This window comes from Salmo salar, chromosome 01, assembly GCF_965601325.2.
Source record: "Salmo salar chromosome 01, fSalSal1, whole genome shotgun sequence".
In the NCBI taxonomy this organism is placed as follows: domain Eukaryota; kingdom Metazoa; phylum Chordata; class Actinopteri; order Salmoniformes; family Salmonidae; genus Salmo; species Salmo salar.
Genome location: NC_138291.1, coordinates 135,845,617 through 135,873,614, shown reverse-complemented (window position 1 = coordinate 135,873,614; position 27,998 = coordinate 135,845,617). Strand labels below are relative to the sequence as shown.

The following is a 27,998-nucleotide window of genomic DNA, read 5'->3' as shown; positions in this document are numbered from 1 at the left end:
TGTTTTGTTCAATCAAGTTCATATTTATATCAAAAAACAGCTTTTTACATTAGCATGTGACGTTCAGAACTAGCATACCCCCCGCAAACTTCCGGGGAATTTACTAACAATTTACTAAATTACTCACGATAAACGTTCACAAAAAGCATAACAATTATTTTACGAATTATAGATACAGAACTCCTCTATGCACTCGATATGTCCGATTTTAAAATAGCTTTTTGGTGAAAGCACATTTTGCAATATTCTAAGTACATAGCCCAGCCATCACGGGCTAGCTATTTAGACACCCAGCAAGTTTAGCCTTCACCAAAATCAGATTTACTATAACAAAAATGTTATTACCTTTGCTGTTCTTCGTCAGAATGCACTCCCAGGACTTCTACTTCAATAACAAATGTTGGTTTGGTCCCAAATAATCCATCGTTATATCCAAACAGCTGCGTTTTGTTCGTGCGTTCTAGACACTATCCGAAATGGTAAATCAGGGTTACGAGCATGGCGCATTTCGTGACAAATAATTTCTAAATATTCCATTACCGTACTTCGAAGCATGTCAACCGCTGTTTAAAATCAATTTTTATGCAATTTATCTCGTAAAAAAGCGATAATATTCCGACCGGGAATCTGCGTTTCGGTAAACAGAGGAAGAAAAAGAAAGACGGGGGCGACCAGTGCACGCGCCTAAGCCCACTGTCCCCTGATCGGCCACTTGACAAAGGCGATAATGTGTTTCAGCCTGGGGCTGGAATGACGACATTCAGCTTTTTCCCGGGCTCTGAGAGCCTGTGGGAGCCGTGGGAAGTGTCACGTTACCGCAGAGATCCTTTGTTTTGGAAAGAGATGTCAAAGAAAGCCAATAAATGGTCAGACAGGCCACTTCCTGTAAAGGAATCTCTCAGGTTTTTGCCTGCCATATGAGTTCTGTTATACTCAGACACCATTCAAACAGTTTTAGAAACTTTAGGGTGTTTTCTATCCATATCTAATAAGTGTATGCATATTCTAGTTACTGGGTAGGAGTAGTAACCAGATTAAATCGGGTACGTTTTTTTTATCCGGCGGTGTAAATACTGCCCCCTAGCCCTAAGAGGTTAAGAGGAATATGTTCGGTAGCCCGTTACACTCGTACCCCTGTGCGGGTTGAAAATGGCAGATTTGGGCACTGATAAGCGCCTAAATTGGAACGCAGTGGCTGTACAGTAACATGCTATAAATGATGTCAGAGCTCAGACTGCGTTTTCACAGTGCTGTATGGGTTTTGACTGACAGCCGTTCTGAACTTGAGCACCGCACACTTCAAGAAGCTTCTGCGAACCCTCCTGCTAATTGGGCATTTTTTGTTTTCTGAGTGAAGTAAAGGCTTTAAAATTAGGAAGAGACTGTATTTTAAAAGATGAGACGATGAGGATTATAATAAATACCACTTTCATGTCATACAAGCAAGCCAAACACTCGTGAGTCCAAATATGCACTTCACATTAAAACATGTCCTAAACAGTTAACGTTTATGATCACTATGTTTGATGTACAGTTACAAGATGACATGGCGTCATATCCTGGGTTGTTCTGAACAGAATGAGCCTATGTCTATTGTGAAGAAAATTTGCCACGGAACTCGTACCGGAATGCACGCATGACTCCTTTCTATGTGCACCAAAATTACAATCTGGTTCTCTGAATTGCCCTGTGAAAGCCTAGCACTGTAAGATCGTATTTTATAACTTACCTAGTCATGTTGGAAATAGAACAAGATTTCAAATAATGCCCACCTGACCCAGATAGCGATTTATAATGGGCCGTTTTTGGATTGCGTAAACATCAACTGTAATTGTTTGATGGCGGGGATGCAGGGCTGTGTTCCAAACAAAACAACTACAAGTGTGCTTGCTCTAGTTCCTCAACGGCACAGCTAGGAGAGTTTAAAAAAGCACCTTATAGTTGAAGACTCTTCTTTGAGCCATAAAAGTGCATTGCGGATAAAAAGACATGTAGGTCTATGGATGAATAGCCGATCTGTGTATGGACCCTAAAACATTTGGTATAAATATTAGTTCAGTAACAGTGGTTTTAATTGTTCTACAATGATTCTACTGGTTAATCGTTAATCCTTAAAAATTGCAGAAAATGCCTGTGTGAAGGAAATGTGACTGTTGTAGCGGTATTTATTAGAGAGGGGTAAAAATAAAGATTTTGTTGGGGCGCCAGGCAGGTATTAACCATGCCGAAAGGAAAAGAGTAGAATAGAGAGAGTACCACTACCAGACCCACACACATCAGCAGAAGAAACTGCCTAGAGTGTAGCCTGTTTACCAGATAGCCAGTGGAGAGAAAAGAGAAGACACACCATATAAAACCCACATCACAGCACAGGGGTAACCCCACCAATAATACCTCATATTATAATAATAATAATAATAATAATAATGATGGCAGAGCAATTGAACGGCAACTTCATAGAAACAATTTACAAGAAAGAACCCAGTCATCACTAGAGGATTTGCAATAATCTGTATTACCTTCCAGTGGAGGAGTGCAGAGGGTATGAATGTAGGGGGTGTTCATAGACAAAACAAAGGCCTTAAAAATGGCCACAATCTTCTCGGCCACATGTCAACATGTTACATGTCAAACTGCTATTATGGAATGAAAGTCCTACTCCACATTGAACCACAGCCAGAGGATGTTTCCGGGCACTTTGTTGTTTTGCTGTTCTCATTTGTTGCTGATACGGTAAGTACGTATTTGTTGCATAAGAAATATAAGGAAAGCTATTACTGCCGCCTGTACAGGCTAGTCGTCCTTTGCGTGGTAGGCTATCCATTGGCTGCTTTTAATTTTTAACCACTAGTTGCTCTGTTTTCATGTGCCACTCCCCCACCGAGTGACACATGAAAACAAGGGGAGGGAAACTAGTGGTAGAGTGATAAATAACCCTAGGGAATGGGACATCACTTCATCACTCGCGCACATCTGATCGTAGCTTGTTGGGATGGAGCCCTTATTGAGCTCGTATCTTTCCCTTTTCTCTTACTACCCTGTTTCTTCTCTCTCGCTCTCTCTCTCTAGGTACTACTTCCCTGGCTGGTATAACAGTGTCTCCTGTGCCCACCGCTATGGGGTCAACAAAGGACTGGAGAGCCCAGTCTTAGACGACACCGTCATGTCCTACCTCTTTGCTCAGGTTAGTCTTCACTTTGGCATTATTTTTGCCTGGTTTGTTTTCAATCTGGTAGAGTGAAATTCAAGTGAGCAGGGTGCAAATTCATAAAGAGTCTCAGGGTAGGAGTGCTAATCTAGGATCAGCTTTAAATGAATCGGCTCTTCTACTCAGAGTTGCTTTGTAAATATGGGCTCTGACCAGACCATATAGGCTACATTTGGGGGAATGGTTTCTATAAGCAAAGCACCTTTGAGCGAGGCTGTAGAGCTTGTGTTGTGTAAATCATTGCTTAATGGTGGGTGGGTGGGTGGTAGGGTACTGAAGAAAGGGGAAGTGATATTGGGAGGCAGGGTGAGGCGCACAGTGGTGGAACCTGTGTTTTTTTTATGTGTTTCTGTGAGAATGTGTGTGCGCTTCCTCACGTTTTTACAATGTCTATGTGAGGATATGTGAACCAGGGGGCCCTTTGACTTTATCTCCGCTTATCCTTTTGACTTTACTATGAGAGAATATGCTGTCATTTAAGGGGCAATACGCATATAAATAATATAATATAAATAAATGATATACACTCATTGATTCTTGAAGAATATAACTTAGAGATGACTCATGAGCTTAGTTAAACTTTCGTACATCAGAATCCAAAATATAAGCTGGTTTTACCCAATGTTTGTAAAAATTGTAAATATAAATAAACACTAGCTTCAAAATATGCTTAAAACTATAATTCTGATTACCTTGGATAGTCAGTGCTTGCATCAATTACACTGTCTATGAATTTAAGAGTGGTTACATTTCTCCTGGCCCTTTTACCAGAACAGAGGTGGGATGTGCTTTGTTATTGTTTCAACTGCGGATTGCCCCTTAAGTCTGTAGTGTTAGGTTCTACATTTCTGGTACGAATTCCAGTTTTAGTTGATATTATCCACAGAGAATATAGAAAGTGAAACTGAACTGGCCATAGTTCTAATCTGAGTATGTGAACGGAGCTGGAGCAGAGCGGGCCCAATTTGACTGGAGCGCAGAGCGAGATTCCCAAAGGCTGGAGCATTAGCCTTCTCGCCCTATCCAATTTTGCTCAAATAGCGCTCCAGTAGCCCTCACTTCACAAGCTCAGGGCATGCCCAGCATCCATTTGTAGTCTACTTGTGTGCTGCTATAGCCCCTTGCTTTAGCTACTGTCAAGGAGTTCGCTAACAAATGTCATAAAGAAACTAGTAAAACACAGTTGGAAAATCAAGGTGACTTATAAAGATGAGGACCAAGAGGCAGTGAAGTGATGTAATGTCCACAACTAAAGAGTCATTCTGGACTCTGAAAAGAGACATATCCCGAGAGCATGATGGTGTACTTACTACCAATGTTCCCTCTAAGCTGCGTGCGTGTGCTTCCGTGGGCCTCCAGGACTGCTGCGCAGAAGAAAAGCCATGCCTCACAGAGACGCAAGAGATTGACCATCACTGAGTTCGCCTCATTAGTTTGCACTATATAGATTAGGGCCGACCCCAATTAGTCGACTGGTTGATTGTTTAGTCATTAGACTGTTGGTCGACAGGTCTTCCCTGTGGCTTAGTTGGTAGAGCATGGTGTTTGCAACGCCAGCATGGTGTGTGCAATGCCAGGGTTGTGGGTTCGATTCCCTCGGGGGGCCAGTACAAAAAATATATATATATATTTTTTAAATGCATGAAATGAAATGTATGCATTCACTACTGTAAGTTGCTCTGGATAAGAGCGTCTGCTAAATGACTAAAATGTAAATGTAAAAATGTCGACCTAGATTGTTTTAGTCAAGCAGTTGTGTGTGTGTGTGTGTGTGTGTGTGTGTGTGTGTGTGTGTGTGTGTGTGTGTGTGTGTGTGTGTGTGTGATATATATATATATGTGTGTGTGTGTGTGTATGTATATATATTATGTGTATGTATATATATTATGTGTGTGTATATGTGTGTATGTATGTGTATATAATTATGTATGTGTGTATGTATGTATATATATGTGTGTGTGTGTATATATATGTGTATATATATATATATATATATAAAAGCTGAAATAAATCACAAATGAAGTGGTGATCCTAACTGACCTAAGACAGGGAATTTTTACTAGGATTAAATGTCGGGAATTGTGAAAAACTGAGTTTAAATGTATTTGGCTAAGGTGTATATATATATATGTGTATATGTGTATATATGTGTATATGTGTATATGTGTATATGTGTATATATATATGTATATATATATATATATATATATATATATATATATATATATATATATATATATATATATATATATATATATATATATATATATATATATATATATATATATATATATATATATATACCTTAGCCAAATACATTTAAACTCAGTTTTTCACAATTCCCGACATTTAATCCTAGTAAAAATTCCCTGTCTTAGGTCAGTTAGGATCACCACTTCATTTGTGATTTATTTCAGCTTTTATTTCTTTCATCACATTCCCAGTGGGTCAGAAATTTACATAAACTCAATTAGTATTTGGTAAAATTGCCTTTAAATTGTTTAACTTGGGTCAAATGTTTCGGAAAGCCTTCCACAAGCTTCCCACAGTAAGTTGGAGGAATTTTGGCCCATTCCTCCTGACAGCTGGTGTAACTGATTCAGGTTTGTAGGCCTCCTTGCTCGCACACGCTTTTTCAATTCTGCCCACAAATTTTCTATAGGATTGAGGTCAGGGCTTTGTGATGGCCACTCCAATACCTTGACTTTGTTGTCCTTAAGCCATTTTGCCACAACTTTGGATGTATGCTTGGGGTCATTGTCCATTTGGAAGACCCATTTGCGACCAAGCTTTAACTTCCTGACTGATGTCTTGAGATGTTGCTTCAATATATCCACATAATTCTCCTACCTCATGATGCCATCCATTTTGTGAAGCGCACAAGTCCCTTCTGCAGCGGTTGGGATAGTGTTCTTCAGCTTGCAAGCCTCCCCCTTTTTTCTCCAAACATAACAATGGTCATTATGGCCAAACAGTTCTATTTTTGTTTCATCAGACCAGAGGACATTTCTCCAAAAAGTACGGTCTTTGTCCCCATGTGCAGTTGCAAACCGTAGTCTGGCTTTTTTTATGGCGGTTTTGGAGCAGTGGCTTCTTCCTTGCTGAGCGGCCTTTCAGGTTATGTCGATACAGGGCTCGTTTTACTGTGGATATAGATACTTTGTACCTGTTTCCTCCAGCATCTTCACAAGGTCCTTTGCTGTTGTTCTGGGATTGATTTGCACTTTTTGCACCAAAGTACATTCATCTCTAGGAGACAGAACGCGCCTCCTTCCTGAGCCGTATGGCGGCTGCGTGGTCCCATGGTGTTTATAATTGAGTACTATTGTTTGTACAGATGAACGTGGTACATTCAGGCGTTTGGAAATTGCTCCCAAGGATGAACCAGACTTGTGGAGGGCTACAATTTTTTTTCTGAGGTCTTGGCTGATTTCTTTTGATTTTCCCATGATGTCAAGCAAAGAGGCACTGAGTTTGAAGGTAGGCCTTGAAATACATCCACAGGTACACCTCCAATTGACTCAAATGATGTCAATTAGCTATCAGAAGCTTCTAAAGCCATGACATCACTTTCTGGAATATTCCAAGCTGTTAAAGGCACAGTCAACTTAGTGTATGTAAACTTCTGACCCACTGGAATTGTGATACAGTGAGTTATAAGTGAAATAATCTGTCTATAAACAATTGTTGGAAAAATTACTTGTCATGCACAAAGTAGATGTCCTAACCGACTTGCCAAAACTAAGTTTTAGAACAGCTACCCGTTCAAGGGTTTTTCTTAGTTTTTACTATTTTCTACTTTGTAGACATCAAAACTATGGAATCATGTAGTAACCCAAAAAGTTTTAAGCAAATAAAAATATATTTTATATTTGAGATTCTTCAAAGTAGCCACCCTTTGCCTTCATTACAGCTTTGCACACTCTTGGCATTCTCTCAACCAGCTTCACGAGATAGTCACCTGGAAGCATGTCAATTAACAAGTGTGCCTTGTTAAGTTAATTTGTGGAATTTCTTTCCTTAATGCATTTGAGCCAATCAATTGTGTTGTGACAAGGTAGGGGTGGTATACAGAAGATAGCCCTATTTGGTAAAAGACCAAGTCCATATTTTGGCAAGAACTGCTCAAATTAGCAAAGAGAAACGACAGTCCGTCATTACTAAAAGACATGGTCAGTCAATACTGAACATTTCAAGAACTTTGAAAGTTTCTTCAAGTGCAGTCGCAAAAACCATCAAACGCTATGATGAAACTGGCTCTCATGAGGACCGCCACAGGAAAGGAAGACCCAGAGTTAAGTTCATTAGAGTTACCAGCCTCAAAAATTGCAGCCCAAATAAAGGCTTCACAGAGTTCTAGTAACAGACACATCTCAACATCAACTGTTCAGAGGATACTGCATGAATCAGGCCTTCATGGTCGAATTGCTGCAAAGAAACCACTACTAAAGGACACCAATAATAAGAAGAGCCTTGCTTGGGCCAAGAAACACGAGCAATGGACATTAGACCTGTGGAAATTTGTCCTTTGGTTTGGAGTCCAAATTTGAGATTTTTGGCTCCAACCGCCGTGTCTTTGAGTCTCGGTGTGGGTGAACGGATGATTTCCGCATGTGTATTTCCCACCGCAAAACATGGAGGAGGAGGTGTTATGGTGTGGGGGTGCTTTGCTGGTGACACAGTGATTTATTTCGAATTCAAGGCACACTTAACCAGCATGGATACCACAGCATTCTGCAGCGATAGTACAACCCATCTGGTTTGCGCTTAGTGGGACTATCATTTGTTTTTCAACAGGACAATGACCCAAAACACACATCAAGGCAGTGTAAGAGCTATTTGACCAAGAAGGAGAGTGATGGAGTGCTGCTTCAGATGACCTGGCCTCCACAACCCCCTGACATCAACCAAATTGAGATGGTTTGGGATGAGTTGGACTGCAGCGTGAAGGAAAAGCAGTCAACAAGTGCTCGGCATATGTGGGAACTCCTTCAAGACTGTTGGAAAATCATTCCAGGTGAAGCTGGTTGAGAGAATGCCAAGAGTGTGCAAAGCTGTCATCAAGGCAAAGGTTGGCTATTTGAAAATATATACCTTTTTTTGATTTGTTTAACACTTTTTTTTGATTACTACATGATTCCATATGTGTTATTTCATAGTTTTGATGTCTTTACTATTATTCTACAATGTAGAAAATAGTAAAAAATAAAGTACCAGTCAAAAGGCTGGACACACCTTCTCATTCAAGGGTTGTTCTTTATTTTTACTATTTTCTACATTGTGGAATAATAGTGAAGACATCCAAACAATGAATGGAGTTTTGAGATAAAGGAAAACCCTTGAATGAGTAAGTGTGTCCAAACTTTTGACTGGTACTGTATATATTTGTGCCCATCTCAGTGAGCTAATCCATTGCAGAGGAATAGACTAAAAGCCAATTTATGCTTGATTCGAAAATGTGGTCGGAGTCTCCATATGGAGGGTGCGATGCAATTGCGGAGCCTCCAGAGGCATGCAGAGGCCAAATCGAGCTCTACCGCGTCTTCATGCCCCTCCCAAATGTTGTAACAATGCGGAGAACTCTGTATAGCTCTGCATTGACATGAGTGGTTGATGGTAGGTGGAGGTGGTACATCCTGTATAAACTCAAACTCACTTCCTTGACAACCGCTTTGCACTGCTCCGCGAAGCGCAAGAAGTATGAATATCACCGCAAATGCTGCATGGCCTATGCAGAAGTCGGATTGACCATGCGCCCAGATGCACAATGCTTTTTCGTTCCATAATGTTCTCTCTCCAGCACATTCATAATTTCATAACTTCATTGTGTGAATTGTTTGCGTTTGATTGTTAGTGTATATCAATTGTCCATTACATATATCACCAGTAGTACATTTACCGTTCATTCCAATCATGTGTAGGTAATCCTTTCTAACGCAGCTTTTCTGAAAGATGACACGTAGTAGAACTGCATAAGTGCTGCTCTCCACTTTCTGGAGGACCGAGTTCTGAAATCTGTGGAATTAGAATATGATAGTTAAGGAGGTGGAGAAAATTCTGCCGTTTGATTACAAATATGCAGACGAGTCGAAAAGAGAACACACAGAAGGCTGTATAAAACACCTGGCTCCGTATTACATCTTCAAACTAAGGGCAAACATGGCATCTGTGACAGAGAGGGAGAAGCGTCCATCCATGTATAAGGGTAAGATAGTCTAGCTAGCTACATTTTCATATATTACATGTTTCTAATTTTGTCAGTCGTTTTCATTTCAAGTTAGTGTACTGTTAGCTAGCTAGCTAACATTAGCAGGCTGGCTCGCTAGCTAACGTTACGTGTATGATTTGTTTTTTTAGCCCATAGATCTTGTTGTAATTTATTCACATGAATACACATTAGACATGGCAAAATGTGTAGAATTGCAATAGAATTTGCTTTAAAACTGTAAAAATCTCTTTGCCCCCATGACAAAATGTGTAGAATTGCAGGAAATAAGCTTTAGACATGAAAAATTCTCTCCATCAACAAGAAGGGTATGAACAGTTGTGTCATGAACAGAGCTTGTCTCAATAGAAATAGATGTGGTGCGCGGGGGGGGGGGTTCCCCAATGCTGGAAGCGGGGCCCGGGATGTTCCCCAATACTGGAAGCGGGGCCCGGGATGTTCCCCAATACTGGAAGCGGGGCCCGGGATGTTCCCCAATGCTGGAAGCGGGGCCCCGAGTGGAAAAAGTTTGGGAACACCTGATCTAAGCCTCAGACTTCAAATTACATAGTCATCCAGTAGAGGACGCTCAAATGAAAATAGTCATCTAGGCCACAAACCTAAAAAATGACTATCATCCACTTTGTCAAAACAGTGGGACTGCTGAATAAATCCAGGCTTTCGAAGTCCATTTCCAAAAATTCATATTCTGCCTACGACCCCCCACAAGATGTCAGAATGAGTGGAACGGTTATAGGAACTTTGCCTATCTCGTTTTTGTGTGCCAGCTCCTCTTCCACTGATTCAGACTCTTTAGTTTAACTGTAAATCGTGGTGAATCCTACCGACAACGCCTATTGTTAGGTTCTAAGTTTCTGGTACAAATTCCAGTCGGACTCCAAAGAAAGCTAGATTTATTAAACCACACTGGGTCATAGAGCTGCAAAAGACAAGTTACAGAATCTCAGCACATATATTTATCACCTCTGTTTTCCCGGACAAGCCCTCCCCCTCCTGAGTCTAGGATGTACAATGAATCTCTGGTCGTCTTATCAGTAGGGAGTATACATTCTTGCACCTTGCCGCAGTCCATTGTTAATTATCCTCTCATACACAGAGGGCTATTTGAGAATAAGCAATATATTCATGGATACCATGATGCAAATCATTGAGAGAACATGATGATATAAAACAGTGAAGCTATAAGACAGTGTTACAGGGCAGTAGTTCGCAATCTATTATCTCTACCATATGACTCTTATCTCACCCTTTATGGAAACATTCTGTCTCAGGGCATCTATCAAACCCATAACATGTTATTCACTATTGCTAGGATACTTATGATTATAAACATACTAAAACATGCTCAAGTCAATTAGTCACTTTCCGACAGTAGTTTAGGACAAGTTAGGCCCTGTGTTGCTGTAAGGAAAGGGGTGTTGACTCTTTAGTTCACATTCTGAGAACTGAGGTACTTGGTTTCCACGTAGCTTTGAAAGTTGGATGATGTTCCTCAAGATGTTCCGTCTGGTTAATGCATTAGTTATCTAGTCGAGGCCGATGTCTGTTGTCGTTTTAGTTGATGTTATCCACAGAGAATTTACATTTACATTTAAGTCATTTAGCAGACGCTCTTATCCAGAGCGACTTACAAAATGGTGCATTCACCTTATGATATCCAGTGGAACAACCACTTTACAATAGTGCATCTAAATATTTTAAGGGGGGGGTTAGAAGGATTACTTTATCCTATCCTAGGTATTCCTTAAAGAGGTGGGGTTTCAGGTGTCTCCGGAAGGTGGTGATTGACTCCGCTGTCCTGGCGTCGTGAGGGAGCTTGTTCCACCATTGGGGTGCCAGAGCAGCGAACAGTTTAGACTGGGCTGAGCGGGAACTGTGCTTCCTCAGTGGTAGGGGGGCCAGCAGGCCAGTGGTGGATGAACGCAGTGCCCTTGTTTGGGTGTAGGGCCTGATCAGAGCCTGAAGGTATGGAGGTGCCGTTCCCTTCACAGCTCCGTAGGCAATCACCATGGTCTTGTAGCGGATGCGAGCTTCAACTGGAAGCCAGTGGAGAGAGCGGAGGAGCGGGGTGACGTGAGAGAACTTGGGAAGGTTGAACACCAGACGGGCTGCGGCGTTCTGGATGAGTTGTAGGGGTTTAATGGCACAGGCAGGGAGCCCAGCCAACAGCGAGTTGCAGTAATCCAGACGGGAGATGACAAGTGCCTGGATTAGGACCTGCGCCGCTTCCTGTGTGAGGCAGGGTCGTACTCTGCGAATGTTGTAGAGCATGAACCTACAGGATCGGGTCACCGCCTTGATGTTAGTGGAGAACGACAGGGTGTTGTCCAGGATCACGCCAAGGTTCTTAGCACTCTGGGAGGAGGACACAAGAGAGTTGTCAACCGTGATGGCGAGATCATGGAACGGGCAGTCCTTCCCCGGGAGGAAGAGCAGGTCCGTCTTGCCGAGGTTCAGCTTGAGCTGGTGATCCGTCATCCACACTGATATGTCTGACAGACATGCAGAGATGCGATTCGCCGCCTGGTTATCAGAAGGGGGAAAGGAGAAGATTAATTGTGTGTCGTCTGCATAGCAATGATAGGAGAGACCATGTGAGGATATGACAGAGCCAAGTGACTTGGTGTATAGCGAGAATAGGAGAGGGCCTAGAACAGAGCCCTGGGGGACACCAGTGGTGAGAGCGCATGGTGCGGAGACAGATTCTCGCCACGCCACCTGGTAGGAGCGACCTGTCAGGTAGGACGCAATCCAAGCGTGTGCCGCGCCGGAGATGCCCAACTCGGAGAGGGTGGAGAGGAGGATCTGATGGTTCACAGTATCAAAGGCAGCAGATAGGTCTAGAAGTATGAGAGCAGAGGAGAGAGAGTTAGCTTTAGCAGTGCGGAGAGCCTCCGTGACACAGAGAAGAGCAGTCTCAGTTGAATGCCCAGTCTTGAAACCTGACTGATTAGGATCAAGAAGGTCATTCTGAGAGAGATAGCAGGAGAGCTGGCCAAGGACGGCACGTTCAAGAGTTTTGGAGAGAAAAGAAAGAAGGGATACTGGTCTGTAGTTGTTGACATCGGAGGGATCGAGTGTAGGTTTTTTCAGAAGGGGTGCAACTCTCGCTCTCTTGAAGACGGAAGGGACGTAGCCAGCGGTCAAGGATGAGTTGAACATTTAGAAAGTGAAACTGTACTGGCTATGGTTTTAATAACCGTGAGGGCCCTTGGGGACAGAGAGAGACATGATACTGATAGGGCTGTATAACTACAGATTTGAGGCTTTAACAACTGCTTTGTGCCTAATCAGATGGTCTGTCTGCTGTTTCTTCTCTCTCATATCATGTTAACGTTCTCTCTCCCTTTTTTTCTTTCTCTTCTCTCTTTCCCTTATTTCCCTTTTCTGTTTTCACCTTATGCCACCTGTACCCTGTATCTCCCTGCCTATTTACTTCCTCTGCCACTTCTTCCTTTCTTGCTTGTACCTCCCTCCCTCCCTCAGTGGCGCAGTGACTTTGTGGATGGCTGGGTCAGTATCCCAGTAAACCATGAGGCCCAGGAGGAGTGTCTTGGCATGGCTGTGTTGGATATGATGAGGATGGCTAAGGAGAGCAGCCAGGCTCCTGTGGACATCTTCAACGACACCAGGCGAGTACACTGGAGGAAGACGGAGCATAATGAACCTCAAAGCAAAGAAAAATGTATAGGAAACTGAACTGAAAACGTTTGGTCACAGAGGCGTTCACAACGGTCAAACCAGGTGGAATGCGTAGCATCCCCTGTGGTCACTAAAGAAATATGGATGTTAACCCTGTGTCCTGGCTAAAATGCTAACCTGAAATGTGTATTTCCTTCCTGGCCACCTAATCATCCCTAAATCCCTAGCTTCCAATTGGCTTATTCAGTTGCACCCCTCTCCCCTGCAACCCTTCCCCTGAGGTGTTGCTGTAAGAGAGGAATGTACTGGGTGAACACTTCACAGTTAGGGTTAAATATAACTTGCATGTTTTGGCACATGACATATGGTATAATGACGGCGCTCCCTCTTTCTAGAGGTCTTCGGATCTACCCAATTACCCCGAGATCCGACCAACATTTTGTCGTTAACTCCTTGGATCCCAGGTTGGATCTCGCCCGGTGGCCACATACCTCAGATCTGTGTTAAAATAGGTGAAATACCAACCGGATCTGAAATTATATCTTTGAGTTTTGTTCCTAAACAATATAAATGCTAATTTCAAACATTAGCATTTTATTCTCTTAACACTCGAACCGCCATAGGCCAACGGCCACTGACGTTTGATTTTGTACTGTATATTAAAAGAAACCCCCCCAAAAAAACGCAATGTCCTGTTCCTTGCCTGACTTTTCCTAAATGTTTGTATTTTACACTGCACATTTGTCAGAATTTTGAAATCACAAACAGAAAAGTATTTAGAGCCTTTTTACCAGTTTTTTTTTTCTTTTTTTCTCACACTTATTCTCAATTCATTCCGCCAAGACAATGTGCTGTAGGGCGTTGGTACCTAGCCAGGCGCTAATGTGTCTCTCTCTCTCACTGAATGAATGACAAATTAATGAATGGGCAATAATTGTGCAAGTTACTTCACAATCAAATTTAAATTAGGCCTAACTGAATGATGAGGATGAAGAGGTTGATTTAATTTAGAACAGTAATAGTGTAATGATGAGATTATTATACCTATTTATCAGTGCTGGCTTATGTTAATAATTTGACCACGTACCTTGCAGGTTGATACATTCTCACTTACGTTTTACTTTGTAAAAATAAGCTGTTATGGTACTGTTTTATTGTACAGGAAATGAAAACATGCAATATGTTGCAGTAGGCCTTTAGAATAATGCAAAACATATCCTTGACTCTATCCAAGTTGATGAGCAGGAAACAAACAATGCCAGTCAGCCTGCACAGCTAGCCCATCGAAACTACACCAAAACTAATTTCACACATAATAAGAGTTAGCCTATAGACAATATTAAATTGACAATAATCTGATGAGTCACAATATTAGGCCTGTCGGTAATCAAATGGTACATGAAGAGATGGGCGCATCTTGTAATTGACAGATGCAGGGAAAGGAGCATTGCTTTATCAAATCCTTCTTCAGTCACATGCAGGTAAAACATTTTGATTTCTACATAGTATCTGAAAGAGCCTATTCTGCAGTTTCTGTGACACTTTGTCAAATAACTCAAAATTCAAGAGGTGCAGCTATTTTTCCAATTTTCACTTTTTAAAAGAATAACCTTGCTGTCCATGCATTCAGCAAATGACCAAGCGGAATTATGTTTTTAGATTTTTTGATTTTATTTTTTCAAATGAATTACATATGAAAAGCTGAAATGGATTGAGTCAAGTATTCATCCCCTTTTTTATGGCAAGCCTAAATAAGTTCAGGAGTGAACATTTGCTTAAGTCACATAAGTTGCATGGACTAAATAGTGTTTAACATGATTTTTTTGTGACTACCTCATCTCTGTACTCCACACATACAATTATCTGTACGGTCCCTCAGTCAAGCAGTGAATTTTAAACAGAAGCTCCAACCACAAAGACCAGAGAGGTTTTCCAATGGCTCGCAAAGAAGGGTACCTATTGGTAGATGGGTAAAAATAAAAAAAACAGACATTGAATTTGGTGAAGTTATTAATTACACTTTGGATAGTGTATCAACACACCCAGTCAATATAAAGATAAAGGCGTCCTTCCTAACTCAGTTGCCGACGGAGGAAGGAAACCACTCAGGGATTTCACCATGAGGCCAGTGGTGACTTTAAAACAGTTATTGATAGAAAACTGACGATCGGTCAACAACATTGTAGTCACTCCACAATACTAACCTAAATGACAGAGTGAAAAGAAGGAAGCCTGTACAGAATAAAAATATTCCTAAAGTAAAACTGTGGCAATTTTTTTAACTATGTCCTAAATACAAAGCGTTATGTTTTGGGCAAATCCAACACAACATCACTGAGTACCACTCTTCATATTTTCAAGCATAGTGGTGGCTGCATCATATTATGGGCATGCTTGTCATCGGTAAGGGTTGGGACTTTTTGTTGTTGTTGATGAAAAATGAAATAAATGGAGTAGAGCTAAGCACAGGCAAAATCCTATAGGAGAACCTGGTTGTCTGCTTTCCAACAGAAATTGGCAGACAAATTAACCTTTCAGCAGGACAGGTACCTAAACACAAGGCCAAATATACACTGGAGTTGCTTACCAAGATGACCTCCTGAGTGGCAAGACTGTCAAGCAATGATCATCAACCGACTTGACAAAGCTTGAAGAATTAAAAAAATAATAGTGGGCAAATATTGTACAATCCAGGTATGCAAAGCTCTTAGAGACTTACCCAGAAAGACTCACAGCTGTAATCACTGCCAAATGTGCTTCTAACAAATTGACTCGGGGGTGTTAATATTTATGTAAATGTAGGAGTTCTGTATTTAATTTCCTATTAATGTGCAAATACTTCTAAAAACATGTTTTCACTTTGTCATTATGGGGTATTGTGTGTAGATGGGTAAGAGAACCAAAATATATTAAATCAATTTTGAATTCAGGCTTTAACACAACAAAATGTGGAATAAGTAAAGTATGAGTACTTTCTGAAGGCACTGGTCCTGCAAATCCATGAACATATTAACTCTTAGTGTGTGTGAGATTATCAGTATTGAAAACATGTCCATGACATCCTTTACAGAACATAATAAACCCATGTCATTAAATATTTCATGATACACAGTGTCTGTACTCACCCTGGCCTCCTTTTCTCACTTCATCACACCACACCTCCCTCCAATCCAACCCAGCCCATGTATTTAAAATATATATTAATTTCTGTTAGTTGCTAATATGTCCTTTCTTAAATCATGAAATTGTATCACATAATTCGGCTCTTGGCTGTAATTGATACTAGTATGTAATACATCCAATTGTAACTAAACCAATCCCATTCTGTCTCCCCCACAGCTATAAGTCATTCCTGCCCAAGGACATACGTGCCCGTATCCAGGAGTACCACTTTGTGACCCGGAAGAGGATCCGCCATCGCTTCAAGAAGTTCATCCAGCAGTTCTGCCAGTGTAATGCCACCGCTCGCGACCTCAAGCTCAAATACCTGGCAAATCTGGAGATGCTGCTGCCAGCTCTCTACTCCGAGTGCTTCCGGGTCACAGAGCCCTCGGCTGGAGAGGTCACCATCGTCGTCACGGGTAACAATGGAATTCAGTGGTCCCAGGGGAAGGATATAGAGATAGAAAAGGTAGGGAGAAGTAGCATTCTCTTCTCTTTCTCTTCTCGTTTCTTGTCCTCTTATTGTCCTTTCTCTTCTCTAGCCTCTTCTTGGAAACAGCATATGCCATGCTGAAACGACCACAAAATGGCTATGATTAGTTATGTGTTTCAATTGTCTCATGCAATAATTTCATAGTTTCATAGAGAGTAAGCAGAAGGGCGTTTGAATGTTGTGCATTCAGGATTGCTGCTACTGTATGTGACTTCTCTTTCTCGCTCGCTATCTCTCTCTCCCGATCTCTCTCAGGGTTTCCAGACGTACTGTGATTTCCCTGAGGTTATAGACATCAGCATTAAGCAGGCCAACAAGGGCGGTGCTATCGAGAGTCGTATCGTCACCATCAACAGACAGGACCATCAGACTCTGGTACGACCACCCTGCTCACCTAACTCAAAGAGGGACAAGAACACCTGCTTTATCTGAAATGATAATGACCCTATTCCCAATATACACTGAGTGTACAAAACATTAAGAACACATTCCTAATATTGAGTTGCAAACCCCCCCTTTGCCCTCAGAACATCTTCAATTCGTTGGGGCATGGACTCTACAAGGTGTCGAAAGCGTTCCACAGGGATGATGGCCCATGTTGACTCAAATGATTCCCACAGTTGTCAAGTTGGCAGGATGTCCTTTGGACCATTCTTGATGCACACGGGAAACTGTTGTATGTGGAAACACCCAGCAGTGTTGCAGTTCTTGACACAAACTGGTGTGCCTGGCACCTACTACCCTACCCCGTTCAAAGGCATTTTCATATTTTGTCTTTTCCATTCACCCTCTAAATGGCAATAATACACAATCCATGTCTCAATTAACTCGAGGCTTAAAAATCCTTCTCTAATCTGTCCCCTTCCTTTCATATACACTGATTTTGAAGTGGATTTAACAAGTGACATCAATAACAGATCATAGTTTTCACCTGAATTTACCTGGTCGGTCTATGTCATGGAAAGATTTGTACACTCAGGTTATAAACTCAGCAAAAAAAATGTCCCTTTTTCAGGACCCTGTCCTTAAAAGATAATTCGTAAAAATCCAAATAACTTCACAGATCTTCATTGTAAAGGGTTTAAACACTGTTTCACATGCTTGTTCAATTAACCATGAACAATTAATGAACATGCACCTGTGGAACGGTCGTTAAGACACTAACAGCTTACAGACGGTAGGCAATTAAGGTCACAGTTATGAAAACTTAGGACAATAAAGAGGCCTTTCTACTGACTCTGAAAAACACCAAAAGAAAGATGACCAGGGTCCCTGCTCATCTGCGTGAATGTGCCTTAGGCATGCTGCAAGGAGGCACAAGGACTGCAGATGTGGCCAGGGCAATAAATTGCAATGTCCGTACTGTGAGACGCCTTAGACAGCGCTACAGGGAGACAGGACGGACAGCTGATCGTCCTCGCAGTGGCAGACCACGTTTAACAACACCTGCACAGGATCGGTACATCCGAACATCACACCTGCCATCTCTGTTAGTCACATGTCTGTGGAACTGTTCAGGTTGAATCTTGTTATGCTCATACAAATATTTACACATGTTAAGTTTGCTGAAAATAAACGCAGTTGACAGTGAGAGGACGTTTCTTGCTGTTTAGTACCCTACAGCAACTTGTATACCTTGTATGTGTGGAAGAGTTTCTTATGCCACAGAATGTGGAAAAGACCATCCTTTCTCTCCTTAGGTTTTAAGTATTAATGTCACATGCCCAAGTACAGTGAACTGCCTTTCTTGCAAGCACTAAACCCAACAATGCAGTAATCAATAACAATGTAATACTAAAAAATAACAAGGTAGAACAAAAATACACAAGAAATGAAAATAAGAAGAGCACGAGTAAGTAAGCATACTACATACAGGGTCACTCCGTTCCAGTATCATATTTACAATGTGCAGGGATACTGGAGCGATAGAGGTAGATACTTTTGTATATATAGTGTATGTGGCCACCCATTCAAATTAGTAGATTTGACTATTTCAGCCACATCCGTTGCTGACAGGTGTATACAATCGTGCACACAGCCATGCAATCTCCATAGACAAACATTGGCTGTATAATGGCCTTACTGAAGAGCTCAGTGACTTTCAATGTGGCACCGTCATAGGATGCCACCTTTCCAACAAGGCAGTTTGTCAAATTTCTGCCCTACTAGAACTGTCTCAGTCAACTAAGTGCTGTTATTGTGAAGTGGAAATGTTTAGGAGCAACAGGCGCGAAGTGGTAGACCACACAAGCTCACAGAATTGGACTGCCAAGTGCTGAAGCGCGTAAAAATCATCTGTCCTCGGTTGCAACACTCACTACCGAGTTCCAAATTGCCTCTGGAAGCATGGTCAGCACAATAACTGTTCGTCGGGAGCTTCATGAAATGAGTTTCCATGGCTGAGCAGCTGCACACAAGCCTAAGATCACCATGCGCAAGGCCAAGCGTCTGCTGGAGTGGTGTAAAGCTCACCACCATTGAACTCTGGAGCAGTGGAAACGCGTTCTCTGGAGTGATGAATCACACTTCACCATCTGGCAGTCCGACGGACGAATCTGGGTTTGGTGGATGCCAGGAGAACGCTACCTGCCTGAATGCATAAAATTTGGTGGAGGACGAGTAATGGGCTAGAGCTGTTTTTCATGGTTCGGGCTAGGCCCCTTAGTTCCAGTGAAGATGCATCTTAACGCTACAGCATACAATGACATTCTACACGATTCTGTACTTCCAACATGGTGGCAACATTTTGAGGAACGCCCTTTCCTGTTTCAGAATGATAATGCCCCATGCACAAATAGCGAGATCCATACAGAAATTGCTTGTCGAGATTGGTGTGGAAGAACTTGACTGGCCTGCACAGAGCCCTGACCTCAAACACCTTTGGGATGAATTGGAGCACCGACTGCGAGCCAGGCCTAATCGCCCAACCTCCCTAATGCTCTTGTGGCTGAATGGAAGCAAGTCCCCGCAGCAATATTCCAACATCTAGTGGAAAGCCTTCCCAGAATAGTGGAGGCTGTTATAGCAGCTAAGGGGGGACCACCTCCATATTAATTCCCATGATTTTGGAATGTGATGTTCGACGAGCAGGGGTCCACATACTTTTGGTCATGTGTGGCTCAGTTGGTAGAGCATGGTGTTGGCAACGCCAGGGTTGTGGGTTCGATTCCCATGGGGGGCCAGTACGGGGGAAAAAATGTATGAAATGTATGCATTCACTACTGTAAGTCGCTCTGGATAAGAGCGTCTGCTAAATTACTCAAATGTAAATGTAGTGTATGTATGGGGTAAGGTGACTAGGCATCAGGATATATGATAAACAGAGTATCAGCAGCTTATATGAGGATTGTATGTGAGTGGTTGTGTGTTGAGTCAGTATAGATGTATATGCATATTATCCTCAGTCTAAGCCGTTTTTTTTTTGTTTGTTTTTTCACGGGACCTCCTGTGTGCGTTCATTTTGTTATTGGGTGTTATAATGAAGACCATAAGCAGCGTGTGAGTTTCAAGTTTGGGGAAGCTTACAATTTCTCCTAACATTTCAACCTACTGTATCTACGTGCCAGTTATGATTATTTTCATATGTGCATTTTCGTGGAACAATTTCATTTCAATAATATTATTGTTTCCCAAAATTATTGTCACGTGGTTAATCATAATCTGAATTAAAATGATATAAATCTAAAAGTTAAAATTCAACTAATGCAGGAGCATCAGTCTTTGCCGTATGGACACATTGATACGCGGCTAAAGAAATTAGGGCGTGAAACTCAGGGAGCCTACGATGCAGTGGTAGGCCTATAACTTCCATCGTCAACTAAGTAAAATACAATTAATGTAACCAAATGACGGGGATTAACGGGAAAATTTACTAGGCCTACTGGTGTCTTGGAAATTCAGTACTGAGAGAGACGTTGTCATTTCTTCAAACAATCATCTTTATTTAATATCGATTAATTATTGCGATAATGAAACCGTCAACTCAACAGTCTTAAATAAACAATCAAAGATAAAACAATTCACACAATGAAACAATGAATGTGCAAGAATTGTCGGGAGAGAGTGGAGCACATTCTGGAGAGCTGAGTGCATGCATTCTGGAGAGGGAAGGCCATACCTTTGCCACACTTTTATTATACTCAAGACACATTATCTAAACACATTTTAGATGCTTTTCACTGACAGCAACAAACACAATAATCAGCTAGGCCTATTGCCACACGCGCTGCCCAAATTGCGGGCTTCCCAAATAGGCATAGGCCTACGAGCTTGTGATTTTAAATAAAGAAGATTATGATCCTCTGTGGCTAAGTCAAGCTCTCTGATAAAGTATTTTGAATGATTTTATTTAGACAGGAATAATTATAGAATTTTGGCAAACGTCAATTTACTTTAGAGGAAGTCAGCATCTGAACACTATGCACCCATAAACTTTCCTTTCTAATTCGAAACTGGCTGAAACCAGAGATCTGTATATAATGATGAAATGCGCATGTCTCCACCCTAGCAATGTGAGTCGTTGTCCCAAAGGCGGGAATGCAGGCGACAATCTTAGGTCTGCATATTATAGTATGCCCATAGAAACGCATTGGGCTTATTCAGGAAAGATTTTTGCAAGAGGGAACCCTCTCGCTTCGCCTCTCTGCTGAAACTTGCGAGCGAAACAGCGCCCCTCTCTTACTATATGTAGCCCATGTATTTGATGCTGTCTGGACAGAAAAAGTATGACATACTCCTTTTGTCCAGACAGCATCAGATCCATGGTCGACACATACTGAGACAAAGGGGCACCGTTTCACTCGCTCAGATTTCCGTGTCTTTCTGTGGGCACTCGTCTCGGTCAAATATATGATCAATATTTCAATATTTTATTTGGATGGGCAAGGAGGTACAGCGAGGGGCCTGCCCATAATGCTGGCCCTGGACAATTCTCAATCTAATATTGTATTTACTCATATGTAAAATTAGTTTTGATTTAGAACGGCCAATTATCAAATGGGCAGGAACAGGGGGAAAATACATGTCATCTGTGTGCACTTGAATAGTGAATGGAGGCTGCTTTCCCACATTTTCTTTTTCATTTTGTTTTCTTCAGTCATGCTGGCTACTCCAGTTATTTCACTCCACACATCAACCACTGTTTGAGGAGCATAAAGCCTCACGTTGGGGGACAGTCGATATTTCGCCCAAACGCTGTATGCCACGGGCTCTCCAAACCTGTTCCTGCAGCTACCCAGTGTGGTGGTAATAGGGTTACCACAACAGCCCTAGTGTTGATCTGATTAATTACGTTGGTCTTGTCAGGCTGCTGGTTCATATCTGTCTCAAAGGAACAACAATGCCTTTTCCGTACAAAAGCATGTCAGAGTACTGACCCAACCCTCTCTTCCTCCTTTAACTGTCTCTCTCTCTCTTCTACTACACAGGAGCTGGAGTTCCATTCCCTTTCCGAGGCTCTGTCCTTTGTGTCTTTGGTGGATGGCTACTACCGGCTAATAGCAGACGCCCACCACTACCTGTGTAAAGAGACGGCGCCCCCTAAGCTGCTGGAGGCCATTCAGAGCTACTGTCACGGCCCAGTTTCGTAAGTCATGTGTATGTGCGCGCACACACACACACACACACGACCATGACTCAACCCATCTGTCCTCTCCATCTCTGTACTCAGGATGGAGTTTGCTATCAGTAAGCTGCGACGGTCTGGGAATCATAAGGGTCTGTACATCCTCCGCAGCAGCCCTAAGGACTACAACAAATACTTCCTGACCTTTGTAGTGGGGGTGAGTACAATGCATGATACTGGTGCTGTGTGACCTGATGGATTGAGTGTCCCCAGAGTCCCCTGACCCACTGCTCTAACTTTAAAACTAGAACTATCCATGTTTAGTCCAGAACAGACTTCTGGTAGTTTTCACCTCATGTGTACATTATATAACCTTACTGTCAAAAGTGTGTGTCTGTCTCTGTATGTATCTATCTTTAACCTGTTCCACCTCTCTTCTCTGAAGCAGAGTGACAGTCAGGTGGAGTATAAGCACGGCCAGATAGTGAAGACCGACCAGGGAGAGTACATCCTCTCTGGGGCTAAGAAGAGCTTCAGCTCTCTAAGGGAGCTGCTCCACTGCTACCAGAAGGAGGCGCTGCGCTCTGACGGACACATCTTCAAGTTCACCAAGTGCTGCCCGCCAAAAGCTAAAGGTGAGAGGTCAGGGGATAAGGGGCAACAAGGGGTCATAGCTGTGTTTTTGTGTTTATAACAATAACATAAACTGTCCTACTTGATTTCATTGGCCAATGTTAGCAATTTGGGTAACTGTTTGGGCTGGCTCCCCAGCTACACTTGACTCTCGATCTATATTCTCACAGTAGTTTAATAAACAAATAATGCACTATCCTTCAAAAGAAAACATGACACACGGATCGAGGGAAGGATGAATGCAGCAAAGTACAGAGAGATCCTTGATGAAAACCTGCTCCAGAGCACTCAGGACCTCAGACTGGGGCGAAGGTTCACCTTCCAACAGGACAACGACCCTAATACTGAATACTTTCCAAAGTGCGATTTATAGGAACAGATTCTAATAAGATTTCATGTTGCTAAAATGCTGTCGGGTCCACTTTGAATGCAACAATGGTTCACACACAGAAGTTATTTTCAAAGAGATGGCTAACAACACCAAGTGCTGCAATAAAAAACACAGTTCCACTCACCAGATGATGATAATTTGAAACTTCTTGTTGAAAGTTATTCTTGAAAGGAAGAAGCTAACAAATTAGCAACAACATCGTCTTTGATACCTGCTGCAACCGCTGCAAACTAGCCGACAACAAAAGCTATCTAGACTGTGGGAAAACTACTGCTCGCTATTGCGCAGTGACCTGTTTCCATACGTTTTTGTAAAAATGGTCCCACCCAGTAAGTCAAAATGTGATTGGTGACATTTGGTCTTGAATTGGACTTGCATTTTTCCGGTCTTGGCTCGGTCTCGGACCTCTTGTCCCCCTTCCGGTCTTGACTCGCATACAAAAACAAAATGTATGTACCTCACTAGCTGCGTTCTACCCTACATTCACAGGAGTTACGGGGGAGATGAAGACAATCTCTTTATATACCCCTAACTCTACATGTTCATCTCTGTCCCATCTTCCTGCAGACAAGTCTAACCTGTTGGTCTGCAGGGGTAACCAGGGCGCTGAGGTACCTCCCTCCCCCTCCCTCCACAGACACATTAGCCAGATGATGTTCCACAAGATACGCAAGGAGGACCTTGTCATCGTAAGATACCTCTCTCAATCACTCTTTTTCTACCTATCTGTATTCCTCCTCACTCATTACTAAAATGAATAGCTCTGGTCAATTAGGTTGAGAGCAGAGGCCACTGGGTTCTGTACACACACACATACAAAAAATACTTCTGAAGAGGTGATTGGGGGCAGTAACAGACCTGCCACTTAAGCACCAGGGAATTGATTGTGTTCCCTGTGTGTTACAGAAAGATAGTCTGGGTCAGGGAACGTTTACTAAGATCTTCTGTGGCGTGAGGAAGGAGGTTGGGGACTATGGAGAGATTCACCAGATGGATGTCATCGTCAAGATCCTGGACAAGGCCCATCGCAACTATTCCGAGGTTAGTTAAGAAAATGACTCTCACATCAGTAAGATATTAATCCTAACTTGGTCTTTGATTGAAATCAATGCATGAAAAAGTGAAAATTCGATTTAAATCCAAGTTAGGATTTGACCCTAAGAGAGCTGTGGTGTTAAGGAGCTAGTCTTGATTTGACTTGAATACAAGTCTGCATCCGTTCTTGAAAGCAGTGGTGTAAAGTACTTAAGTAAAAATACTTTAAAGTACTACTTACAGTTGAAGTCAGAAGTTTACATACACTTAGGTTGGAGTCATTAAAACTCCACAAATTTCTTGTTAACAAACTATAGTTTTGGCAAGTCGGTTAGGACATCTACTTTGTGCATGACACAACAAATTATTCCAACAATTGTTTACAGATAGATTATTTCACTTATAATTCACTGTATCACAATTCCAGTATGTCAAAGGTTTACATACACTAAGTTGACTGTGCCTTTAAACAGCTTGGAAAATTCCAGAAAATTATGTCATGGCTTTAGAAGCTTCTGATAGGCTAATTGACATAATTTGAGTCAGTTGGAGGTGTACCTATGGATGTATTTCATTGCTGTGGATGTATTTCATTGCTGTGGATGTATCTCTTTGCTTGACATCATGGGAAAATCAAAAGAAATCAGCCAAGACCTCAGCAAAAATTGGAGACCTCCACAAGTCTGGTTCATTCATGGGAGCAATTTCCAAACGCCTGAAGGTACCAAGTTCATCTGTACAAATAATGGTACGCAAGTATAAACACCATGGGACCACTCAGCCATCATACCACTCAGGAAGGAGACGCGTTCTTTCTCCTAGAGATGAACGTACTTTGGTGCGAAAAGTGCAAATCAATCCCAGAACAACAGCAAAGGACCTTGTGAAGATGCTGGAGGAAACAGGTACAAAAGTATTTATATCCACAGTTAAACGAGCCCTGTATCGACATAACCTGAAAGACCGCTCAGCAAGGAAGAAGCCACTGCTCCAAAACCGCCATAAAAAAGCTAGACTACGTTTTGCAACTGCACATGGGGACAAAGATTGTACTTTTTGGAGAAATGTCCTCTGGTCTGATGAAACAAAAATAGAACTGTTTGACCATAATGACCATTGTTATGTTTGGAGGAAAAGGGGGAGGCTTGCAAGCCGAAGAACACTATCCCAACCGTGAAGCAGCGGGAGTGGCAGCATCATGTTGTGGGGGTGCTTTGCTGCAGGAGGGACTAATGCACTTCACAAAATAGATGGCCTCATGAGGAACGAAAACTGTGGATATATTGAAGCAACATCTCAAGACGTCAAAGCTTGGTCGCAAATGGGTCTTCCAAATAGACAATAACACCAAGCATACTTCCAAAGTTGTGGCAAGATGTCTTAAGGACAACAAAGTCAAGGTATTGGACTGGCTATCACAAAGCTCTGACCTCAATCCCATAGAGAATGTGTGGGCAGAACTGAAAAACCGTATGCTAGCAAGGAGGCCTACAATCCTGACTCAGTTACACCAGCTCTGTCAGGAGGAATGGGCCAAAATTCCCCCAACTTATTGTGGAAAGCTTGTGGAAGGCTACCCGAAACGTTTGACCCAAGTTAAACAATTTAAAGGCAATGCTACCACATACTAATTGAGTGTATGTTAACTTCTGACCCACTAGAAATGTGATGAAAGAATAAAAGCTGAAATGAATCATTCTCTCTACTATTATTCTGACATTTCACATTCTTAAAATAAAGTGGTCCTAACTGACCTAAAACAGGGATTTTTTACTAGGATTAAATGTCAGGAATTGTGAAAAACTGAGTTTAAATGTATTTGGCTAAGGTGTATGTAAACTTCAACTGTAAGTAGTTTTTTTTGTTGGTGTCTGTACTTTACTGTTTATATTTTTGACTACTTTTACTTCACTACAATCTTAAAGAGAATAAAGGACTTTTTACTCAGTGCATTTGCCCTGACACGCAAAAGTACTCGTTACACTTGGACAGGAAAATTGTCCAATTCACACACTTGTCAAGAGAACATCCCTGGTCATCCCTACTGCCTCTGATCTGGTGGACTCACTAACACACACATGCTTCATTTTGCAAATTATGTCTGAGTGTGCCCCTGGCTAAAGAAAAAAAGAATATTGTGCAGACTGGTTTGCTAAATATAAGTCATTTGAAATGATTTTTACTTTTGGTACTTAAGTATATTTTAGCAATTCCATTTACTTTTGATACTTATGTATATTTAAAACCAAATACTTTTAGACTTTTACTCAAGTTGTATTTTACTGGGCGACTTTCACTTTTACTTGAGTCATTTTCTATTAAGGTATCTTTACTTTTACTCAAATATGAAAATTGGGTAGTTTTTCTACCACTGTTGAAAGGGACAAGAACAAATACCATTGGCAAAACAAAATGTTCATTTGCTATGTTTGCATTTTCAAATGTGTCTGTCACCAGTCGTTCTTTGAAGCCGCCAGTATGATGAGCCAGCTGTCCCATAAGCACATGCTCCTCAACTATGGCGTGTGTGTCTGCGGGGAGGAAAGTAAGTGACATCCCACAATTCAGTTATACTGTTCCTCCCGCCTTTTCCTCTGATAGCCTACCTCTCCCTCCCAAACATAGCCCCTGAACTCTCCCTACCTCCCTGCCCTCTCTACAACAATGTTGACCTTAGACGACACTGACTGCAGAGACGGACAGTCTGAGGATCAGTGAAGGTGTCTATTATGATGGGATAAGGGTGTTTTTCTAATGGAGTCCTGCTGAGGCAGGATTAAACATAACAGGGTCATGTTCATTACGTAACAGAACACAAATGTGTTTCTTATTGGACAAGTCCAGGTAGTCCCTCCCTTTTTGTCAGTTTTCTTCCATTTGGTGCCTAATGAACATGAGCCTGGCCACATGGCCTGTGTTCTCTGTGGATTAGCATCAGGGCCAGCATTGGTCACCACACTGTCTGTCTGGACTAAAAGGCTTACAGTACCTGTGACCTGTGACTACTGAACGGACTGATGCCCTGGGTTAATCCTATGATGTAATGACTGGAGCAGCCAGCTAGTGCATCAAGTGCTGGCTCAGCATATAAAGCAGGCCTTGCTCTATACAATGACTGTACAAAACATTAGGAACACTTACCTTAAGTTATTCTTTAGTATTACATTGTTATTGATTACTGCATTGTTGGGTTTAGTGCTTGCAAGAAAGGCAGTTCACTGTACTTGGGCATGTGACATTAATACTTAAAACCTAAGGATAGAAAGGATGGCCTTTTCCACATTCTATGGCATAAGAAACTCTTCCACATATACAAGGTGTACAATAAGTGTCTGTAGGGCACTATAAACTGAGTGTACAGTCGTGGCCAAAAGTTGAATGACACAAATATAAATTTTCATTCTGCTGCCTCAGTTTGTATGATGGGAATTTGCATATACTCCAGAATGTTATGAAGAGTGATCAGATGAATTGCAATTAATTGCCAAGTCCCTCTTAGCCATGCAATTGAACTGAATCCCCAAAAAACATTTCCACTGCATTTCAGCCCTGCCACAAAAGGACCAGCTGACATCATGTCAGTGATTCTCTCGTTAACACCGGTGTAAGTGTTGACGAGAACAAGGCTGGAGATCACTCTGTCAT

At 41.9% G+C, this 27,998-nt stretch overlaps 1 protein-coding gene across 4 annotated transcripts in view; it reads left to right on the top strand.

Moving 5' to 3' along the window:
* LOC106561486 (tyrosine-protein kinase JAK2) overlaps nt 1–27,998 on the top strand; it is a 77,764-nt gene that overhangs the window by 36,928 nt on the left and 12,838 nt on the right. For 3 of the 4 annotated variants that reach the window (XM_014125491.3, XM_014125511.3, XM_045688257.2), the window contains 10 exons: nt 3,070–3,184; nt 12,921–13,066; nt 16,416–16,707; nt 16,987–17,106; nt 22,158–22,315; nt 22,400–22,511; nt 22,740–22,929; nt 23,886–24,007; nt 24,225–24,359; nt 26,811–26,898. In XM_014125491.3, the coding sequence (XP_013980966.3) occupies nt 3,070–3,184; nt 12,921–13,066; nt 16,416–16,707; nt 16,987–17,106; nt 22,158–22,315; nt 22,400–22,511; nt 22,740–22,929; nt 23,886–24,007; nt 24,225–24,359; nt 26,811–26,898 (1,478 nt within the window). The remainder of the gene's footprint in view (nt 1–3,069; nt 3,185–12,920; nt 13,067–16,415; nt 16,708–16,986; nt 17,107–22,157; nt 22,316–22,399; nt 22,512–22,739; nt 22,930–23,885; nt 24,008–24,224; nt 24,360–26,810; nt 26,899–27,998) is intronic. The other variant, XM_014125501.3, reaches the window with a different exon arrangement.